This window comes from Castor canadensis, chromosome 2, assembly GCF_047511655.1.
Source record: "Castor canadensis chromosome 2, mCasCan1.hap1v2, whole genome shotgun sequence".
Classification (NCBI taxonomy): domain Eukaryota; kingdom Metazoa; phylum Chordata; class Mammalia; order Rodentia; family Castoridae; genus Castor; species Castor canadensis.
In genome coordinates this window covers 160,892,547-160,912,362 of record NC_133387.1, presented here as the reverse complement: position 1 = coordinate 160,912,362, position 19,816 = coordinate 160,892,547, and the positions used below count along the sequence as shown (strand labels likewise).

The 19,816-nt window shown below is 37.9% G+C and overlaps 1 protein-coding gene and 1 long non-coding RNA gene across 11 annotated transcripts in view; one reads left to right on the top strand and one right to left on the bottom strand.

Moving 5' to 3' along the window:
• Map2k5 (mitogen-activated protein kinase kinase 5) overlaps positions 1–19,816 on the bottom strand; it is a 252,617-nt gene that overhangs the window by 82,323 nt on the left and 150,478 nt on the right. For 8 of the 10 annotated variants that reach the window (XR_012445525.1, XM_074066289.1, XM_074066285.1 and 5 more), the window contains one exon: positions 4,119–4,148. The exons of the other annotated variants lie outside the window; for them this stretch is intronic. Coding sequence is in view for 7 of the 8 variants with exons in the window: in XM_074066289.1 (XP_073922390.1) it covers positions 4,119–4,148 (30 nt within the window). In the remaining variant the exon portion in view is untranslated. The remainder of the gene's footprint in view (positions 1–4,118; positions 4,149–19,816) is intronic. 10 annotated transcript variants of the gene reach the window in all.
• Positions 1,566–19,640, top strand: LOC141420856 (uncharacterized). The gene is made up of 3 exons (XR_012445533.1): positions 1,566–1,689; positions 17,250–17,342; positions 18,548–19,640. It is a non-coding gene; the product is annotated as an uncharacterized lncRNA (long non-coding RNA).

Below are 19,816 nucleotides of genomic sequence, written 5' to 3'. Positions count from 1 at the left end.
CTGCACATCCCTGCAGATTACCAGTAAAGCTAAACTGTTCAAGAAACTGAGCCATCTTTCTTTGTAAGATGTTTGAAATGACAATTTCTCATTACCCTATTGCAGAATATGCTTTATATACATCCAGAATTTAATGGCATAGGGGCTGGCCAGGGCTCTGAGGCCCTCTGGATCTCCTGTCACTCTACCAAGCACGTGATAAGATGAGACTCTAGGGAATGATCTTGTCATCTATACCAGCACCATCATCTGAAGCTCACCACTCTTCTCTACACAAGAGGTCAGCCTCAGGCAGAGAAGGCAAACTAGGAGAAGAGGCTGGACAGACTGTGTGGGAGGGAGAACAGGATGTGAACAGCCACCAAACTGAGAGGACACAAAGGCAGCCATTGGGTTTAACTGTAGCCTCCAAGTCCCAAACCTAATGTACCCACTCCTCTGCCTCTCTATATACCTCAGCCTGCTCACCTGGAGGCTAGAAATAATAGTTCCCTGCAGGTGGGATGTATAGCCTGGGACAGACAGCAGAAAGTGCTCAGGAGCTCTATGTAATTAAGGTGCTGCATGAATTCAAGACAACATTGTTCATACTATTTATGGTGGTCCCTAACTTTTTTTTCTATAAAGTCCTAAACTGCATGCCAATGAGGCTATGTAACTCTAAGGCCTAAAGGAAACTCAAATAGGTGTTTTTTTAATAACACACACCTGACCCATAAAACAATGACATTCACATAGAGTGAACACCAGCATATTAACCTTTATGTCAATCCTAGGCCACTGACTCTCCCTAGTATCCTCCCAGCACCTTCCCTCATCTGTACCCTCACAGAATACACACTGTGTCACAAGTTGGAAGAGGGGCTGCTAAAGACCCTGTCAGTAGGACTGATGCTGGGCTATTGGAAGGATGGGCCTATAAGCTCACTCTTCCTCCCAGCTTTGCCTTCTGCTCCAGTTTTGGCTGGCAGCTTGCTCAGAACATCCTTTTGCAATTTCCCACTGATGGTTGGAAATTCTGTTTTGTGCTGTAGTCCTACATTAGAACCAGTGGGGTTCACATATATAATCTCATTCAAGCAGCTCATTTCCTCTAGTCAGACAGGTTAGGGATGTATTAGGATTATCATCTTAGAAATAAGGAAATTAGGGTCTCAAGGAATTTACAAAGCAAGAATGATGGTCTGTGGTGAGTCTGTGGTAAAGCTGAATTCTAATTCCAACTTTCTGTCTCTTGGTCCAGAACTCTGCCCAAACAGGCTAACTCTTTTCAACTTGCCAATGCTGAAAACAGCTTGAATTGGATTCCTCAACTTTTGGGTTCAGGCACCAATTCCACTAACCCCAGCCCAGGTAGAAAGGGATCAAAACTACATGATCTTAACAATATATAAAAGGCTTTTTTTTTCTTTAAGTGTGTTCCAGGGCCAGACTACTGGACGACAATAAGGTGAAGTAATTCTCGATTTGGTGAACTGAACACTGCTTTGATCCTATGACTTGCTTAGTAAAGCAGTGAGCTTCCTGTCACCAGAGGTATTGAAACTATGAATGTTTGCTTTTCAGAGGTATTGTGGAGACATTCGATGTGAAGGTGTCTGAGATCCCCTTCAATCTTGGAGTCTGACTCACTCCCCCCTGCCTACACCACTTGGGATTCAGCGAAACTGCATCAGCCACAGTTCAACTGTAAGCAATCAGAAATTTTGTTTGCCAAATTTACAAGTGGAAACTCTCTCGGAGTGCTTAGGAGTTTAAATGGGACAGTGTGTATCAAAGAAGGTGTGATTTTATAATCCAGTCTCTGAGATATTATAAAAAACATGCATTTTTCTTCATGTGCTTTATTTGAGAGCAGAAGGGAGAGTTAGGAAAGGCATTTATAAAGTATCTTCCCAGTTGAATGTGGTGGTACACGTCTGGTATAACATAATCCCAGTTATGTGGGAGGCAGAGATCAGAAGAAATGTGGTTTAAGGCCAGCTGGGGCAAAAAGTTATCAATACCCTTTCTCAATTAATAAGCTGGGCATGTTGGCAAGAGCCTGTGGTCCCAGCCAAGTGGGAGGCCTATGTAGGAGGATCGAGGTCCTGGGGCCAGTCCTGAACAAAAATCAAAGACCCTACCAGAGAAATAACTAAAACAAAAAAGACTGGGTGCATGGTTCAAGTGGTAGAGCACCTAGCTAGCAAGCATGAGGACCTGAGTTCAAACCTCAGTATGCCAATAAATAAATAGATAAATACATAATCTACCCAACCATCCATCAATAGATCAACCCTGTAAAATAAATGCAAATTTCAGCAAAAGTCATTATTGACTTTAGAAATGAGGCACCCAAACTAGTACTAAAATTGCTGAGAAACAGGTCTGATGGCATCAAAGCTGCTTCTACTATTTGAAAGTGAAGTGCCAGTTTGGTGCTATTGTAACTCTGGCATAAAGGTTACTGCTAACTAGGGAGCTCAGCACATTAGAATTTTCCACCTGCCACTTGACTGATTAAGAACAGCATACTTAAGACGTTCAGGAAGCAGCCCTGAAAAGATAGACAGCTTCGTTCTACACCTGACCACGGCCTTCAAGCACTCCATTTGTCACCTGTGACTCATTACTCCCCAAATTTCACTGATTAATTACTATAGATATGAGAAATTTCAAGAATACTGCTTCATTTTCAATCTTTGGAACTTCTGTTAGATGACTTACATGTTTTCTACTAAGACTTGTCTCAGAGATACATTGTATAGGGTCTCTTCTGTTCATTTTCAAAATTTTACAGGATTACATAAATTGGCCAAACAGTGAATTGTTTAAAAATTACTGCCAGAATAAAAGGCCTTCCAAGATAAATATTCTAATGAGCTTTAAACCCTGAAAATGTGATTTTAATTTGATGTGCTACCTAGAGCTAAGCAGCAAAGCTGTATATACAAAAATCTCCCTAAAAGCTAGTTAGTGTTCATGCCAAGTGGTTACATTTCAAATTTTTTCTTTAAGGAAACAATTATGTTTAAACAAAGACACAAATTTGAAAAGTGAGACTAACACTCCAGAACCTAATAACTTGGACAGTTTCTCTTCCCCTTATCTGATGACTTTAACTGAGAATGAAAAAAGATACAAAAGAGACATTTCAGTGACACTCTTTAAGTATCTACTTAGGTACCAGGAGAATATGCTTAAAACTGATTACAAAAATGGTAGAGAGAACGAGTCCCCTCCTATTATTCAATAACCATGTTTGTGATGCATCTGCATAATCTAACCATGCATAAATTAGTATGTGTAATACAACACTTATTTGCATAATAATAGCAAGTTAATAGATGCTTAAAGAGCAGAGACCAACACCACCTTTAAATCAGACATGCCTCCAGGCACCATGGCCTGTACAGACCAATATGCCAGAAAAAAAAAACAGTGAGCTCCAACCAGAGTAAAACAGTCAAACCATTCATTTTTTATCCCTCCAGACATTTCACTTATTTCTCCCACACACACTGGGCAATCGTTTTCAAACCACAAAACAGCTTTATATTTTAAGTGCTAGCACCCTTCTATAATAAAAATCTTAAAGAAAATATAAAGATTAGAGTTCACAATGCTAGTATAATGGACCACTGTTTTCTTAGAAATGTGGATAGAAGAAGCAAAATCTAAAAACAATATGTTCAAAATCACACTCATATAAAACTAGGAGCCTATTTACCTAGCAAATATAATGAACTAGATTAGATATTTTCACCCTTCATCTTAATCCTGTAATTCTAGCAATTTTAATTGAGTCCAAAAAGGGTATGAAGAAAAGGCTGGGCCCCTCCTCCAGCCTCAATATGAACACATGGTACTGGGCCGGGATAAGGAAACACATCTTGAAAGTCACACAAAGGAGGAACACGATAATCACCTTCAACCTTTAACAAAGAGGAAAGAAGTCTGGAGTTTAAAAAGTCAAAAATCAGTAGAGACTTCTAATGATTCCTTTAAGATATCACTTTTCAATTTAACAGGACAGACTTATTTGTATATGCCTTAATCGTTCACAATTGCTCCCTGCACCTTCATACATAGGAGTGAATGTCACAGTGGCAAACGGTAGTAATGAACAATCTTACCTGAGGATATGGAAACCTCCCAAGAGCAAGCTGAGAAAGGAAATAATATTTGTCTAGTTATGGATTTGCATGCAGGGCAGGTCTCCTTAAGACACACAAGTGCTAAATTTCAGAATTGCACCTAGTAAACATAAAAAAGCTTATAACCTCCAATGCATGAACTAAATTATTACTGTAATTACATTAGAAGCTGTATTTAGAATGGACATTTTCAATAGACAATGCTGCATCCCTGATAAAATATTCTAATTTTAATAACTAAACATTAGTCTGTGTTTTCTCTTAGGAATATTCTCAGCTCTGTGGGCATTATTCACATTTACATGTGTGTGACAGTTTCTTCTAGACAGAAATGTAAAACTGTTGATTTTTCCTCTTGTAAGATGGGAGCATCTAATTGTGCCTAGTCTACAGCTCTGTAGAGTTTTTAGTTACAAATATAAAGGGAGGGTTGTAGGAAGTGATGAATGGCCATATTATGAAATTAAAAAGTATGCCATTATTTACAGTCACTTGTTAAATTTTTTCATCCATTTCCTATCCATCATTAGAAGAAAAATGCTACTGCTCTTAAGGAGATGGTCATTGTAAGCTGTGAAGTTGGAACTGTAGATCTAAGTCTGAAATTGGGAAAGTGAATTCTTTGAGGTTCAGTTTTAGCTTGACTTGTAAAACTGTTTTGTTTTTCTGAGCTAGTCACTTAATATAACTCTTTGGATCCTCATATGTAAAAATAAACTGATTCAGTTAAGAATATACAGCTTGATATATTAAGATCAGATTTAACAAATATATATAACCTATTTAAAGAAAATAATGGCAAAAAATTTCCTAATGTGGCCCATGCTCAGTACTGAAACCTTAAATATGTATCTGTAACTACTTTCAAAACAGAATCACAGCATCAGGGAATTTTAAAGCCAGAACGGATCTGAGAGAACATCAGTCTACTTCAGAGATGAGAATCCCAGAGTCCCACTGAAGGAGCTCCTACCCAGTTAGTCAATGGAAAGCTAGGGGTGACCCAAGACTTGTGACTTAATCACAAGTGGGTTTTTTCCTTTTTTTTTCCCCCACCCCTCCCTCAGTGTTCTTTCTGGCATATTATGCTATCTTTATAAATCTTGAGAAGTTGCACCTTATTCCAAAGACATTGATGTTGCTCAAACATTTTTGAACTCCTCTTTTGGAACTGTGTTTAAAATCATTTCGTGTAACAGAATACTTACTTCATTTTATAGGAATTGCACCTTGGATTTAAAATTATACCCCTCAGCTTGTTGATCATGTAAATTTTCTGTGGAATATGTGTAAGTGAGCTATGTATATTACCAAAACTTAAAGCTACCTACAAAGGATGGATATGAAGGTGCTGACATTTTCAACTCTAAAACCAGTCTGAGCAACAGTAATGTGACAGGAATAAGCCAGATGACTTCATAAGGTGACTGCTTTGAAAGAGCCAACACTCATTCAGGGGTGTGTGTGTGTGTGTGTATTGGACTATATAGTGTTGTTACCTTGTGCTCATATCTCATACACAATACATACACTGATACATATATAAGGACTTTTAACATATAAAATTACACTATCATTATTTCACTTGATGGGTATCACTAATCCCTTCAAGTATAAATAACAAAAATGTAAGATGGGGTACAGGAAAGAAAAGTGTGAATGTTCACCTAAATTCCTTTCAGAGTTTCATGTGATTAAGTTTGTTGTCTCTGTACTGTTATTAATTAGGAAGGGAGGGGCTCAGCTCTCCCACTGCACCACCCACCCCCCTCCACTCCCACCCAATTTGGGCTGTAGCTTTGCCCTAGATTTTAAAATTACTGTGTGCTTCTGGCCAATGAGAGTGTCTACAGTGATTCAAGAGGAGTCACTGTGGTCTAACATGATGGGTGTACCATCTCTACTGACCCAACAGATCCCCAAAAGCTGTCACTTCTTACCACACTGATTTGTACATTATGAATTTTGCATAAACTTCCATTTGAAGTTAGAGAAACAGCAAGAGAAAGGTGTTTCACCTAAAAACAGTAAGAGTTTAGTAAATGCTAGAATACATTTAGAACACTCTATCTCAAGTACAGACACAGGCATTGTACCATTAGCTTGGGTTCATGTTGAACATATCATTAGGGATCATGGAAGAATTCTATCCATGTGGTTTATAGGCAGAAGAAACTTGCCAAAGCCACACACACTGCCATGATCTGAACTACCTGACAGGTTCCAACACTGGCCATTGGTTTTTGTAGTTTAAAGAATTAAGAAATGATAAATGGAAAGCTTAAAAAACAAGAGTGGATAATGTGAAGTATGAGTTCATGTTGACACAAAACCCCTAATTCTCAAGTCATAATGGTTCATAACGGGGAAGTCAGTCTCCAGCATACTGGGGAATATGCAATCATCTACTTGGCCCCTCTGCTACAATTGGTAAAGATGGCTGTTATCATTCACTGATCTGCAAGATACTGCCATGTAAGAGAAGATAGAGAAAACTCAGAGCAGGTTGGTTGTTGAGAGCCTCTCTGTCTCCATTTACATGGAAACAGGAAGCAGTTCTCGAACTGGGGAATGCACTATTCTTGGATCTGGCTTTGTTTTCTGCATATTTTTCTGATACCCAGGGGAACCTAGTCCTACATGTCAATTAGGCTCCTGGAAGGACTGCTTAGAAGTAAGACATCTTGCAGGTACCACCTTTCTGAACTTAGAGGACAATGAATGGGTCCTTGACCTTGACCAGTAGGTACCACTGCAGCAGCAACAGGCCAAGGATTCCTATTCTACCCTAGTGAACACAGGCAGTCATTTGAAGTTCCCAGCAGATGAATCTGCTTTTCATGTATGTCCTTATCCTTGCAGGCCTAATGCAGCCCCAGTGTTTATGGTCCACAATATCTGCCTTATGGCAAAATGGAAGGAAATATATAGTCAGACCCTAGAACCCTTTTTATCAAGCCCTATTAGGAGGAAGTAGAAAGGAAAAAGGGCTCTTAGCAGATATGGCTGCATGAAGAACAAGTTCTTCATGATGCTGCCAAAAGTGAAAATAAACACAGAACCCTTATCAGGGAGAGGGAGCACATATGCGCTGAGTGAATATATCAGAGACAGATGGACCTGGGGCCATTCTGTATCTTTTACTCCTACTGGTCTATTAATCTGCTTGCGTTTCCCCAGTTTTTATTGTCAAGGTATTATAAATTAGGAAACTTACAAAAGAGAGTATGTAATCTTCTCTGAAATGGCCTGCAGATATGTCACTGTACTAAATGTGTTTCAGATTTAATGAAGCTTTAATGTCCTTTTTAATTTTGCCTGTTTCTATATCACCAGGGGTCGGGCAAGGCAATCAGCACTCAAGAGGGTGGTTTAGTTTAAAACTAGGAAAAAACTCATTTGCTTATGAGTTGCACTGTATTTTCTTAATTAAATTTACTGAGTAAAATGGTTTAAGTTCAGCCAACCAGTGACCTTTGTATGTAGATTTAGATTTATAAATAGGTTAACAGTTAAAGGAAAGGAAAAAAAAGAAAAAGAATTGCAACAAAGCAAACAGATTAGGGCTAAGCCAATAGAACTCTCTGCACTCTTTATCATCTTTACAAAAGAAACATTTAAATATAGGCAGCTTAAATCCAGTTTGTTTTTTTTTTTAAGTATATTGAAAAATGTGGCCAGCAATTCATCAAACAACTCCTACATCCTCTTCATTCCCAGGAGGGGAGTGGCTCACATTGCAAAAGAGATTTGAAAAAGCTTTATTTATTTTTTAGGAGGGGTGTAACTAGGAGGGAGGGAGAGGATTCTATTTAATGTTAAATAAAAATTCCAAATACTTAAGATTCAGAAAACTGTTGAATACTTGTAGGACATTTATTATGTAAAAGACAGAAGAAGGATGGTACCAGATGAAGATACATTTAAATAACAGTAAACCACTAACATTCTACTACAAAACTAAGAATGCAATTAGTGTCATCTAATTGATCTTTGATTTGTCCAACCATAATCTATGAATGCTCTTAAGTTAGCAGCACTCGTTGGATTTCATAATTTAATTGATAAATATATTTGGGCCTGTGTGTATTATATGTGATATCCTAACAATTATAAAATATGTAACAACTGCATGATAGAAAACTTTGTGTTTTAACAAAAAGTTAGGATAGAAGATATTTATTTACACAGTACAAAAATGGCTTTTTATAATAAAATTATCTTGGGACTATAAATGATAAATAGAAAACATACATTGTAGCCAGAAAGTAGTGCAAAACATTTTTTTGGTAATCAAGTCACCTACTTAAGACCATCAACAATGAAATGGGAGTTGTTTTAAATTTATAGTTATAATGAAGAACACTAAATTTTTTTGTTCTTAATTTAGACATTCTATGTTTCTCAGTATAACTGCAAATTAAAAATAAGCATTTCAATATAGTCAGTGATCTAGCTGAAGGAGGATTTTATGGTCTGAAATGTTCTAAAATTTGTTCTTAATTACCTTGTGCACATTTTACACAATTAAATTTCCATCTAAGATTTTGCATTTAGATTGTGCACTGCGGTTAAACCTTCATTTCATAGAAATACAACAACCACTTTAGAACCTTCAGACACAGGGAAACTTTAAAAAAAACCAGACTTAACCACTGGATTACATAAAATTCCCTAGGTGAGATTTCATCCCAAGACCAATTTACACAGTCCTAGAGAAAGAGTTTAAATCATGTGAAACTATGCTGGTAAAGAACCATAATAAATATTAAATACCTTACAATCTACCATAAGATTTTACTTTTCTTCTCATGTATCAATTTCACTGTCCTCTTACTGCAAGGTTTAAAAACAATCCGAAGGATATAACAGCAATTTACCAGTGTTAAAGTGCTTTGAAGGTTAAACTGACAACAAAGAACAGGAAAACACAAAGCGTCTTGAAGTAGGGTTTCAATTAAATGTGGAGGATTTAGTAATGCAGGACAAACAGAGGGAGGGAGAGAGGGAGGGAGGGAGGGAGGAATAGAGAGAGAGAGAGAGAGAGAGAGAGAAGAGAGAAAGAGTTACAAATTAATTTAATCTTCAGCCTATAGTTTGCAGCTGCACTCCAAAATGTCTAGGGCTTAGGAACAAAGCCTTGACAGGCCTTGGAGTGAGGAAAGCTTCAATTTTTAATGTATAACGCCATTAACTGATAACTTGTGGAATCTGCAACCCCTGTGGAGGGGCATAAGTGCGAGTAACAGAGACTGATGAAGTGACATATTTGCTCATGTCTAGAACTATGAGGAAGAGGGTTATTACTAACACCATCAGGCCCAACAGAAATATCCCTAATAACCTTTGGGACCTTCTACATTATCAGTTCCCACTACATCAAATATATTAAAATCAAAATCTAATTCACTTTAATTAAAGACAATTAGTTTGTTTTACTATTATTGTTTAACTTACATGATATTAAAATACATTGCAAATTAAAGATGGGATAATAAATGTAATGAAGGCATCAAATTGTGTACACCTTTCCATCTATGCTTGATAAAATTAGCTTTTCACTGGTATCTATTTAACGAAATTCGAGGACACTATCATTAAAAGCGGTATAGAAATATTTCACTTTAAGACAATTCAGTGGAACCATGCATACCTTTTCCTTATTTAATTTATACTTATTTTCACATAACACTTTCCTATGAACTCCAAGGATTTCTTTAACACAAACAGAATTATGGCCCAATGGAGGCACCAGAAGCTTAATTAATTTGCCCAAGGTCACAATGTAAGTTGGTGGCAAAGCTTGTTAAATTACTAGAATGCTGGGCTCTGCAGATGTTTTGGCAATGGCAAAGAACCCTGTCTGCAAAGGCCCTAGAGACTTCCAGTGCAGTGGGTGAACCACAGCAAATAACTCATTATGCCTGAATGAAAAGTGCCAAGCACTCCTGAGAGCTTGTGAATAATGTTTTTTTTGCTTTGTGTAGAAAGAGTCTAAGTGTGAGGTTCCCATTGGGAATGCTCTTTAACAAGTGCCAATATTTCAAAAGGAATGACTCATCTTCACCAGAGTTCATGATACAAAAGAATTTGACCTAAGGAGCCCAAACATAGTAGAAATAAATCAATCTCTTCTGAATGAAGATCCTGTATTCTCTCCCAGATTACTAATAATAATGAGGATAAAACAGCATTACAAATAAATGTTTCTAATACAGTAGGGTTTTTTTTTGTTTCGTTTTTTACAAAAAATTAGAAATGGGCTTATTCCAGTGGACACTCAAATAGGGACAGGGTAACAGTAATTCACAAGTATAAAATTCTAATACTGATCTTTTAATTGCTTTGTTTCACTATTAAGAATGATTGCTTGCTGTAGCCTATCCACGAATGCTGAAAAGCATGATACATTGAGGTCTCGACCTGGGCAAACTGTACCTAAACTTACACTTTATTGCAGCTTAGTTCACAATCTTCACCTAATATAGGGTTATATCCCAGTGCAGCAGGAGGATAAATCATCCTAGAATATTACTCCAGCAAAGTTTAGCTGTGACTGGAGCATATGCGCTTTCGAGCCACTGAAGCAAAGGCCCATAAAATACACTAATTACTCGAAGTTATGGTCACTGAGTGATTGATAGCACTCTGCAAGGCAACTTCCTCATTTTCAGCTCTTCTGACGGGCTCATCCACACATAGCAATTATTAATTCATGACCCACCCCTCAGGCACTAGTACCTTTACTTGTAATTCTCCTGCTACCAAACTACTGCTCTAGCTGGACACTGTCTTTCTTCATTTTGATGGCTAGGTAAGGATGATAAAAAGCAGATTTCAGGGTAAATGCTACTGTTTTGAATATTTATAAACATTGCTTGGTCTTAACCCTTCTTCTGTTCCTTTCCCATAATACTATTTTGCTTCCATTATTTTCCTTAAAACAAGAGTGCATATATATTGGGGTGTGTGTGTGTGTGTACACTACATTAGACCAAAAACTCTGGTTGAGCTTTTTGGCTGATTACTGTGTTTTAAGGCAACACATAATTTCAACCAGGTCAAAGTAAATAAGAGGCAGCTAATTGTTAAATTACAAAGAAAAGGGGAAAATCCCTCATTTAAAAAGACCCACTTCTGTGGCTTTGCAGACACTCTTAATTGTTCAATGTTGATTTTCATCAGTAGCTCTACTGAGAGCAATGCTAATTAAAGCATCTAAAAGTCACTTAAAAATAACTACAAAGGTCTATTTTGATGGCATTCTGTGCATTAGCAGAGATTCAGTCAAAGACTATGAATTAAAGATAGATAAAGTGCAGTTATGATGGATGAAAGCAACCATTTACTTTCTAAAAGAAAAAAAATCCGTGTTCTTCAAATGTCTGAACAGCTCAAAGTGCAAGACTGAGGGTAGTTTTCCTATCTGCAATCTGAGCTGGTACAACAGATGAGAAGATGGAAATCTATCCTTTTAGGACCTGGTTCACATTACTTCTCTTGTTCTTTCTCTTCTTTTGGGATTCAGTGTCAAAAGACTCTAGCCACAATTTTGTGGACAAATTCATATCACTCCCTGCTTATACCTTTCCCTGGGGACTGTATTATAACCTACCTGGTAATAGCAACTAGCATTCTTCATCTGCCTATGTCTCTAATGCCTGGTAAATTTTATCTTGTCTACAGGTAAATTCTAAATCCTGAGCTTTTACATTCTTCACAGCACCAGTAGTAGTTTTCTCCAGTAGGGTGACTATAAACATTAGTTGGTTATGACAAATCCTGATGGTGATATCTCCTTGAGTTTGATAAGCCTGGTGGCACATAGCTTGGTTGATTCTATGGTATAATGCCTCATTGAACATGGTACATAAACTCTTCAGCATCAGGCTTTGACAGTCTTAACTGAAAAGGCCCTCTTAACAGATCACTGTTTAGAATGATTAGTAGCTACTACTTTCACATATTTAAGCATTGTGATTAATTCAAATGGTTTATTTCTTATTAAAGACTAAAGGATTGTAAAAAGGGAAAAGATTAAACTGCCACCACACTCATCCCATGTGCTTAATTCATTAACCATTTTAATCCTCATAATAAGTAATGACACCCTTTTAAGATGCTTGTGTAATGCTGACCTGAGTCCTCTGACAGCAGGCAGTTTAAATCATGACAAGGCTCTTAGAGGACTAGCTCTGTGGGCTTCTGTCTCTAACTTGCTCTCTGGAGTCATGCAGCTGTGGCTATTTGAGAAAACATCAATTCTGAGGTCTATTGAGCTCAACCTAATCTATACTTTATTTCTAGACGTTTCAAAATCAAGAGAGTCATAATTGGGTGATATTCTCACACTCCTGGCCTTGGTATGTGCTTCTGTTCCAGTCTTCCAAACTCATCCCGATCACCAGAAGTTAGTATAGATACTACTTCTAGAAAGCCTTCTTCAAAGAGCTCCTAAAAGCAGAGTTTGTACTTTTACTAAAAACATAGGGCACCACTAGAGAAATGTTTACTGGTTTATGGAATTCTCACCTGTCCAATTCCTACAGTAGTAAACTATAAGTTAATTAACTTAGGTTAATTTTTGTGTTTCCTTTGAAAAAATAAACTTGTTTCTGAAAGACAATAGGCACATTTCAAAACACATAAAACTGAACTAGCTATCAGGATAGTGTAAGATATAATCCTGTGAAAAGCAGTCTTGACTGACTAGTGAGCCACAACAAACCTGCCTCTTCCTTTATCTAATTTCCTGCTTATTTTTCATTGACTATTTGTCTGCTTTTCTCAAACTACTCAATATACTTCCTTTCTGTAGTATAACTGAAGAAGCAAATCTTTTCAATCCCTGGGTCAGAACACTGGCTGCTTGCTACCACCAGGTCCAGACTTCCCATCAGGTCTCAATTCCAGTCCTCTGCTAACAGGGTGAGGTGCAACCAGTACCTGTGGGCACATGCCCCACTTCTCTGGAGTCGTTTCCTCAGTGGTAAGGAGAGTGATTTATCAAGTTGTACAGTCTTTCCTTAGTCAAGAATTTCCCAAACAAATGCTGTAGAAAATGCTGAAGCTATTACTACCCAGTTGAAAACCAAAGTATGTAATATGGTCCATGGGATCTTCAAAAGTATTTAAAAGTCAGCTCTAAGTTGCTAGGTTTGAGTATTGATAAAATTCTAGTAGTGAATTTTATTACTGGCTATCCCAAAGTTAGCAACAGCAATTTCCCAAATTATCACTCTCATGGAATCTTAGGGTAGGTTCCTTCTTATCTTTTAGATCTCAACTCAAAAAGTAACCTCACACCACTCAGTCCTAGCATATTATTCTCTGGATTCTAGTAAGTTACAATTGTCAAGCATTCTTCAAGGTGTGGGCTCCATGAAAGCAGGGAATCAGCTTGGTTCACAGCAGGGTCACCAGTGACAATCACAGGGCCTGCCACATAGTAGGCACTCAACAAATACTTGCTGAGCAACTAAATGACTATATCTTTTCTAACCTCATACCTGTATCCTCTACAAGGAATTTCTTTCTTTTTTTTCATTTTTTTTTGGTGGTACTAGGGTTTGAACTCAGGGCCTCATGCTTGCTAGGCAAGTGCTCTACCACTCGAGCCACTCCACCAGTCCCAATAAGGAATTTCTTAAAAAACAAAAGCAAAACTGAGACAAGTGGTCATTTAGTCCCTCCCTATTTAAATGTCCACAGGGATGGCATATCTTTACTTCTAAAGGGAGATGAGTTCACTGCTATATAGAAAGAATATAGTGATTTACCCATTAGAAAATTCTTTAAATTGAATAGAATGCTATAGGACCTTTTAATTATTTTTGTTTTCAGCTTCAGAAGGTTCATCCTGATGGTTGTAAGCAACAGCTTGCTTTTTCTCCACTAATAATCCTTCAAACATCTGAAGTTAGGCTGTCAAATGCCAGCACTGTCTTCTCTTATTTCTTTATTCTTCATATTAATATTCTGTTGACACAATTTTTTTAAATTCCAAATTTGGTATATTTGTTTATGTACATACACGATATGGACAAGTATTGGGAAAAGCTTTAAAATCCGTCTGAAATTCATCAAAATAATAAAGTGCTCAGCTGGGTCCCCTAACACCTGCTCCACCTTATTCTGTCAATCTTAAGGTTGTTCCCGATAGCTCTGAGCACAAGGCAAGCTGAATGATGGGGCATTCAGTGGGAAAGGCTTCACTTTGTCTTCCATTTTCACAATCACTACAATCACTGACGACCTTGGAAAATGCACATTTAGGCATGTTAATCTGAGTCAGCTGGATCCCTTCACAAACCGTGCAAAGAACTGAACTAGTCGATCCATCATCTGCCAAAGGTCATGTTAACAGTTCCTTTTTGAAGTAAGCTAATACAAAATTTTAGAAAAAAAAGTCAATGTAAAAAAAAAAAAAAACCAAGACAGAACTACAGAAAGGGGAGTGGGAGCAGAATGGGTGAAAGAAACTGTTACACGTTCTTTTCCTGTACATTCTTAAATGGAAGTGAAGGAGGACCCTTGACAAGAATTCTAGAACCACATGCTCCCCACTTTTCTGTATAATCTTTGTCTGAAATTTCCTTTGTGTCTGGACCCTTGAGATTCTTAAGATGGTTTTCAGCAGAAACTTCTGATCACAAGGTAAAATGTTTTACTAGCTGGAGCAGCAGATTGGACATACTATAAAGATTTAACTTCTGCTCACATTCTTGAAAACACTTTTTAAAATGAAGAGGAGAAAACATTAGTATCTGAGTGAAACACTCAATTCCAAGTTTTGTGGTCTAGAAATGGCTAACAATAGCTGCTCATAGGGCACTCATTGCTATCCATCAATCACCCCTCAGACAAGGTTCAAAATCACTAAGGGGCTAGAATAGGAAACAAAGCCACAGCTGGAGACTTACTAGAGACAACTGTCTAAGGGTATTTCTTTTTCTTTCTTTGGGTAGTGGGTAGAATGGGATCTTCTACATATTTAGAGGGAGGAACCAAGTCTAGATAATGCTCTATAAGTCTTGTTACTTGGTAAGCACATGATCATACAGAATGCTATTTCAAAGAGAAAGTCTTTTTCTTTTGAAATAGGGTCTCAATATATACTCAGACTGGCCATAAACTCTCATTCTTCCTTCCTCAGTCACCTGAATGCTGAGATCACAGGCATGCCCCGCTGAGAAGCTTACTTTATAAAGTAACTTATGGTGTTGTTAATGTTAAACAACAGTGTTTGCAAAACAACCTAGAATATTAAAAATATTCTTATCCCACTTTCAAGAAATGTGCTTACTCTCATTGTTTACCTCCCTCATTACATTTTAGACTCAATAGGACATATTTACCATTGTGTCCCAAGCACTTACAAGGTATTCAATAAACATTTGGGGGAATGAATGAATTCTAATGTTATCTCATTGTACAGATGGGAAGACTACTGCTAAGGTTTGAATGTCCCCTCCAAAACTGATGTTGAAACTTAACTGCCACTGTAAGAGGTGGGAGCTTTAAGAGGTGATTATGTCATGAGAACTCTGCCTTCATGAATGGATTAATGTCATTATTGCAGAAGCAGGTTAGTTATCACTAGCGTGGATTTCTTGAAAAAGTGAGTTCAGTCTGACTTCCTCTTCTGTCTTACATGCTCACTTGCCTTATGCCATGATATAAAGCAGTACAAAAGTTCTCACCAGATGTGACTCCTTGAACCAGGACTTTCTAGACTCCAAAACCCAAGACCTGAATAAAGTTCTATTGTTTGTAACTTACTCAGACTGTGGCATTCTGTATAGGAGCACAAAATGGACCAAGACATTGACACTTGTAGCAGCAAAATTATTCCAACTATTGTGCTGGTGCCAAATGTGAACCCAACTCTGTTGAACCCAAACTATGAGCTCTTTAATAGTTCAAGGACTAAGATGACTGCCACTGACTCTCTAAAAATGATTTCAGAAAGTGATAAACTCTCTATCAAACTTCTCCAGAAGTTTCTGTCAAGAGTACTGAGATAGGTGATCCTTGCTATTTTTGCAATACTTTTCATGGTTTACGTGTTTGCTTAAACACGCAGAAGATCGTACATTTTCTTGATATATCTGGCATCTATTAAATAATATGTATAAGTGTACTCACAGCAGGGATATGTTGAGAAACCCCTTTGAACATTGACAATGGAATTAGAAACAAAAGACAGGAATGTAAAATAGGTACAGTATGGAGGGGTACTAGTAGGAGGAGGTAGGGTGAATGGAGGAGATGAAGGTGAGGGAATATGGTTGATGGGCTTCATATACATATATGAAATAGAACCATGAAACCTCTTGCAATTGCTTTAAGTGGAATGTGTGTGGGTGATCCAACCAATGTACAATATAGCCAGGTGCTGGTGATTCACGCCTCCAATCCTAGCTATTCAGGAGGCAGAGATCAGGAGGATTGCAAGCCTGGGCAAATATTTCACAAGACCCTATCTCAAAACAAAACAAAAAAATCACAAAAAAAGGGCTGGTGGGAGTGGCTCAAGGTGTAGCTCTAAGTTCAAATTCCAGTAAAAGAAAGACAAAAAATCCAATGTACAACATAAGGCTATTCAGATTTGTCACAATGAATCCTCCCTGTACAATGACTATATTCTAATAAAAATGCAGGGAAAAAGAATTAAAGTAAAAAAGAAATGGCTGAAAAAAATGAGATGTGTTAATAGCTTTTACAATCTCACAAGACAAGAAAGTTATATCTACCTAATACTTTTTGTGTTAAAGTCTCCTAGCAAAACATTTTTATTTCCTACTCTCCCCAAAAAGCTCACTCTCTCTGGGCAAAAATATTGCCATGTCATTCAGAAAAAAGGGTTAAGTTGTTTTGTTCTGGTTTTTGTTTTTTGGTAGAAATACGAAGAGGAGCTGCATGTTGTGACTCACCCTGAAATCCTAACTAAGAAGGCTCCATGCAAGCACAAGGCCCTGAATTCAAACCCCAGTATCACATACACACACACAAGAGGAAGGCAACATCAAAAAACATTAAATATTTTTCCTATTTTATAATATTAAAGTCAAAATACTTTATGATTTCCTCCTCTTTGTTTGCTCATAGGTAGAGCACAGAGACTGAAGGCCTGCTGGGAACATGATATAGCTGGCTATCAAGCTGGGAAGCTCCTAACCACTGGACCAATTAGACTTCCAGGTCAGATTTCCATAGAGAGAGTTTCTGTTGTCTCCAGCCTGAAAGACAGTCTTGAGCATCAGTGTCCTAGTACAGTGTGGGAATGGTCAACATTCAGAATCTATTCTTAGTAACAGGGCCCAGATCTCTGTGGTGCCATATATCATGAGGGGAGGGGAGGGGAGGAGAGGGGAGAGGAGGGGAAGAGAGGGGAAAGGAGGGGAGGGGAGGGGAGGAGGAAAGAAAACCTCCACTGAGTCTCATGTTAGGTCTGGGAAGGAACACCTGTTCACCTGTTCTGAATTAGAGAGAGGACACAGGGATCAAATGGCTTTACTGCTTTTCAAACAGACTGAAATAATTCTCTCTCAGCCCGACCTACATTCCTACCGCCAGATATCTGGTACCACCAGGTCCCAGTTCTACAGTAAGCTTGGCTAATTCTTGCTTTCTTTATTGCTGTCTTAGGACTCAATATTCTCACCTCTGCTGTTTGCTTCTGTGTTGTTTGGTTTTTGGTTTTTTTTGGGGGGGGAGGGAACCAGGGTTGAACTAAGGGCTTCTCATGCTTGCAGTGCTCTACACTTGAGCCATACCTCCAGTCCATTTTGCTCAGGTAATTAATTTTTTTTTGAGATGGAATCTCACAAACTATTTGCCCAGACTAGTCTCCAACCAAGTAACTACGATTATAGGCATGGGTCACCAGAGCCAGCAATGCTAAGTTTTTTATTCTTATTCATCTGCCTTTTCACATGTAAAATCTGGTGGTGATTGTCTATTTTCCCTTTTGTTTTGTCTTTATGGTATCATGCCTTTTATGGTTATTTTTAGTGGAGTATGAGGGAAGAGCACAGCTAAAGCTTGCATTTAACTCATCTTTAAGCAAATTAGTAGTCTTTTTGACCCAAAGGTAAACATTTCAAAAGTTAATTCCTTTTAAAGAGTGGCGATAATGGCCTATTTTCTCATTGTGACCTATGTCTAAAAGCTCTGCAGTAGTGCTTCCATCTAACAATGAGGAAACTGATGCACAGAGAGATTAAATGATGTAGCCAAGGCTCTATAGCTTAGGTAGCTGAGGTGTAACTTAAGTGTGGGTCTGATACTTTGGTAAAAAGAAACCTCTTCTTCACATACAAAACACTGTGATCTATTCAACAAACATTTATAGGAACTTATTTTAAAGACGCTGTCAAACTTTAAACTCTGATCTTTATTACCAGAAACTGCTTTAAAACCATTACAAAAATGAAGAAGCACTGCACTGAAAAGATTTCTTGAGTATCCACGAGGGTGCAGGATTGTGTTGAATAATGTAGGAGATCAAGAGAAAAGATTTGAATCCTGTATAAATTCTACAAAATAGAAAATGCACATGCCACAAGGCAGATATGGATGAAGGTCAGAAGAAGATAGCACTTTCTGCTAGAGACCAGAATGGGCACCACAAAGGTGGGTATTTAAACTGTATCTCAGAGAGATGAAAAAATGACATTCCATATAGAGAACACAGTATTCCATGAATTTGTTTTCAACTTAGTAAAGGTAATTCTAAAACCTAAGAAAGTGTTGGGGGTGTAGCTGAGTGGTAGAGTATTTGCCTAGCATGGGGGAGAGGGGACCCCTGGGTTCAATCCCCAGCAACACAGTAAGAAAAAAAAAAGTTTAAAAATATCCACAAAAAACTCTTCATATCATAATAGAATCCCAGAAAATCTTTACAAGATAGTGTTACTTTGATGACAATGACCTTGTGTGGCTCGCTGAATATGTTCACCTATCTTGAGACATTTTTCTAAGCCATGGTTCTTGCTTTCATCATTTAACACATCATTCAAACCACTTCAATAAAACAGTGATCATGCTGAAGAGGGGCCTCACAGGACTAGATGACACACCAATTAACCAAGCACATCAAGCCAGATTGCTCTGTGCCTCAGACTCAGGAGACTGGCATAGAGAGGCAGCAAACAAAGGCAGAAAAAATGAGAAGCCAAGTGAAAAGAGCAAATGTGTGAGCTGAAGATTGGCTTTCAGCCTGACTCCTGCAGAAAAGTCTGTCAGGAGATTATTCACCACTAACCTTATAAGGTCTATAATAACCTGCCAGATAGAAAGAATCACTAACCAGAACATGATATGCACAGCAAAAGCAGTGAGAACAAGAACATTACAAGCCCAGTACCTTTTCAAAGAGATTTTGTTTATTTTTTAGACAGGGTCTCACTATGTAGCCCAGGATGGACTCTAACTCATGTATGGCCCAGGTTAACCTCGAACTCAAGATCCTCCCATTTCTGCCTCCTGAACTCAAGATCCTCCTGTCTCTTTACTGAGATTACAGGCATGCACTACACATGTGGTCCCTGGTGCCTTTTTAACGCGTATGTAACATACTGGTTATTGCAAATGCAAAGCTGGACAAAGGTGTACACTGGCTTATTTTCTGACTCAAAAATGGCCATATTAAAATCCAGCTCTTACACATGCAA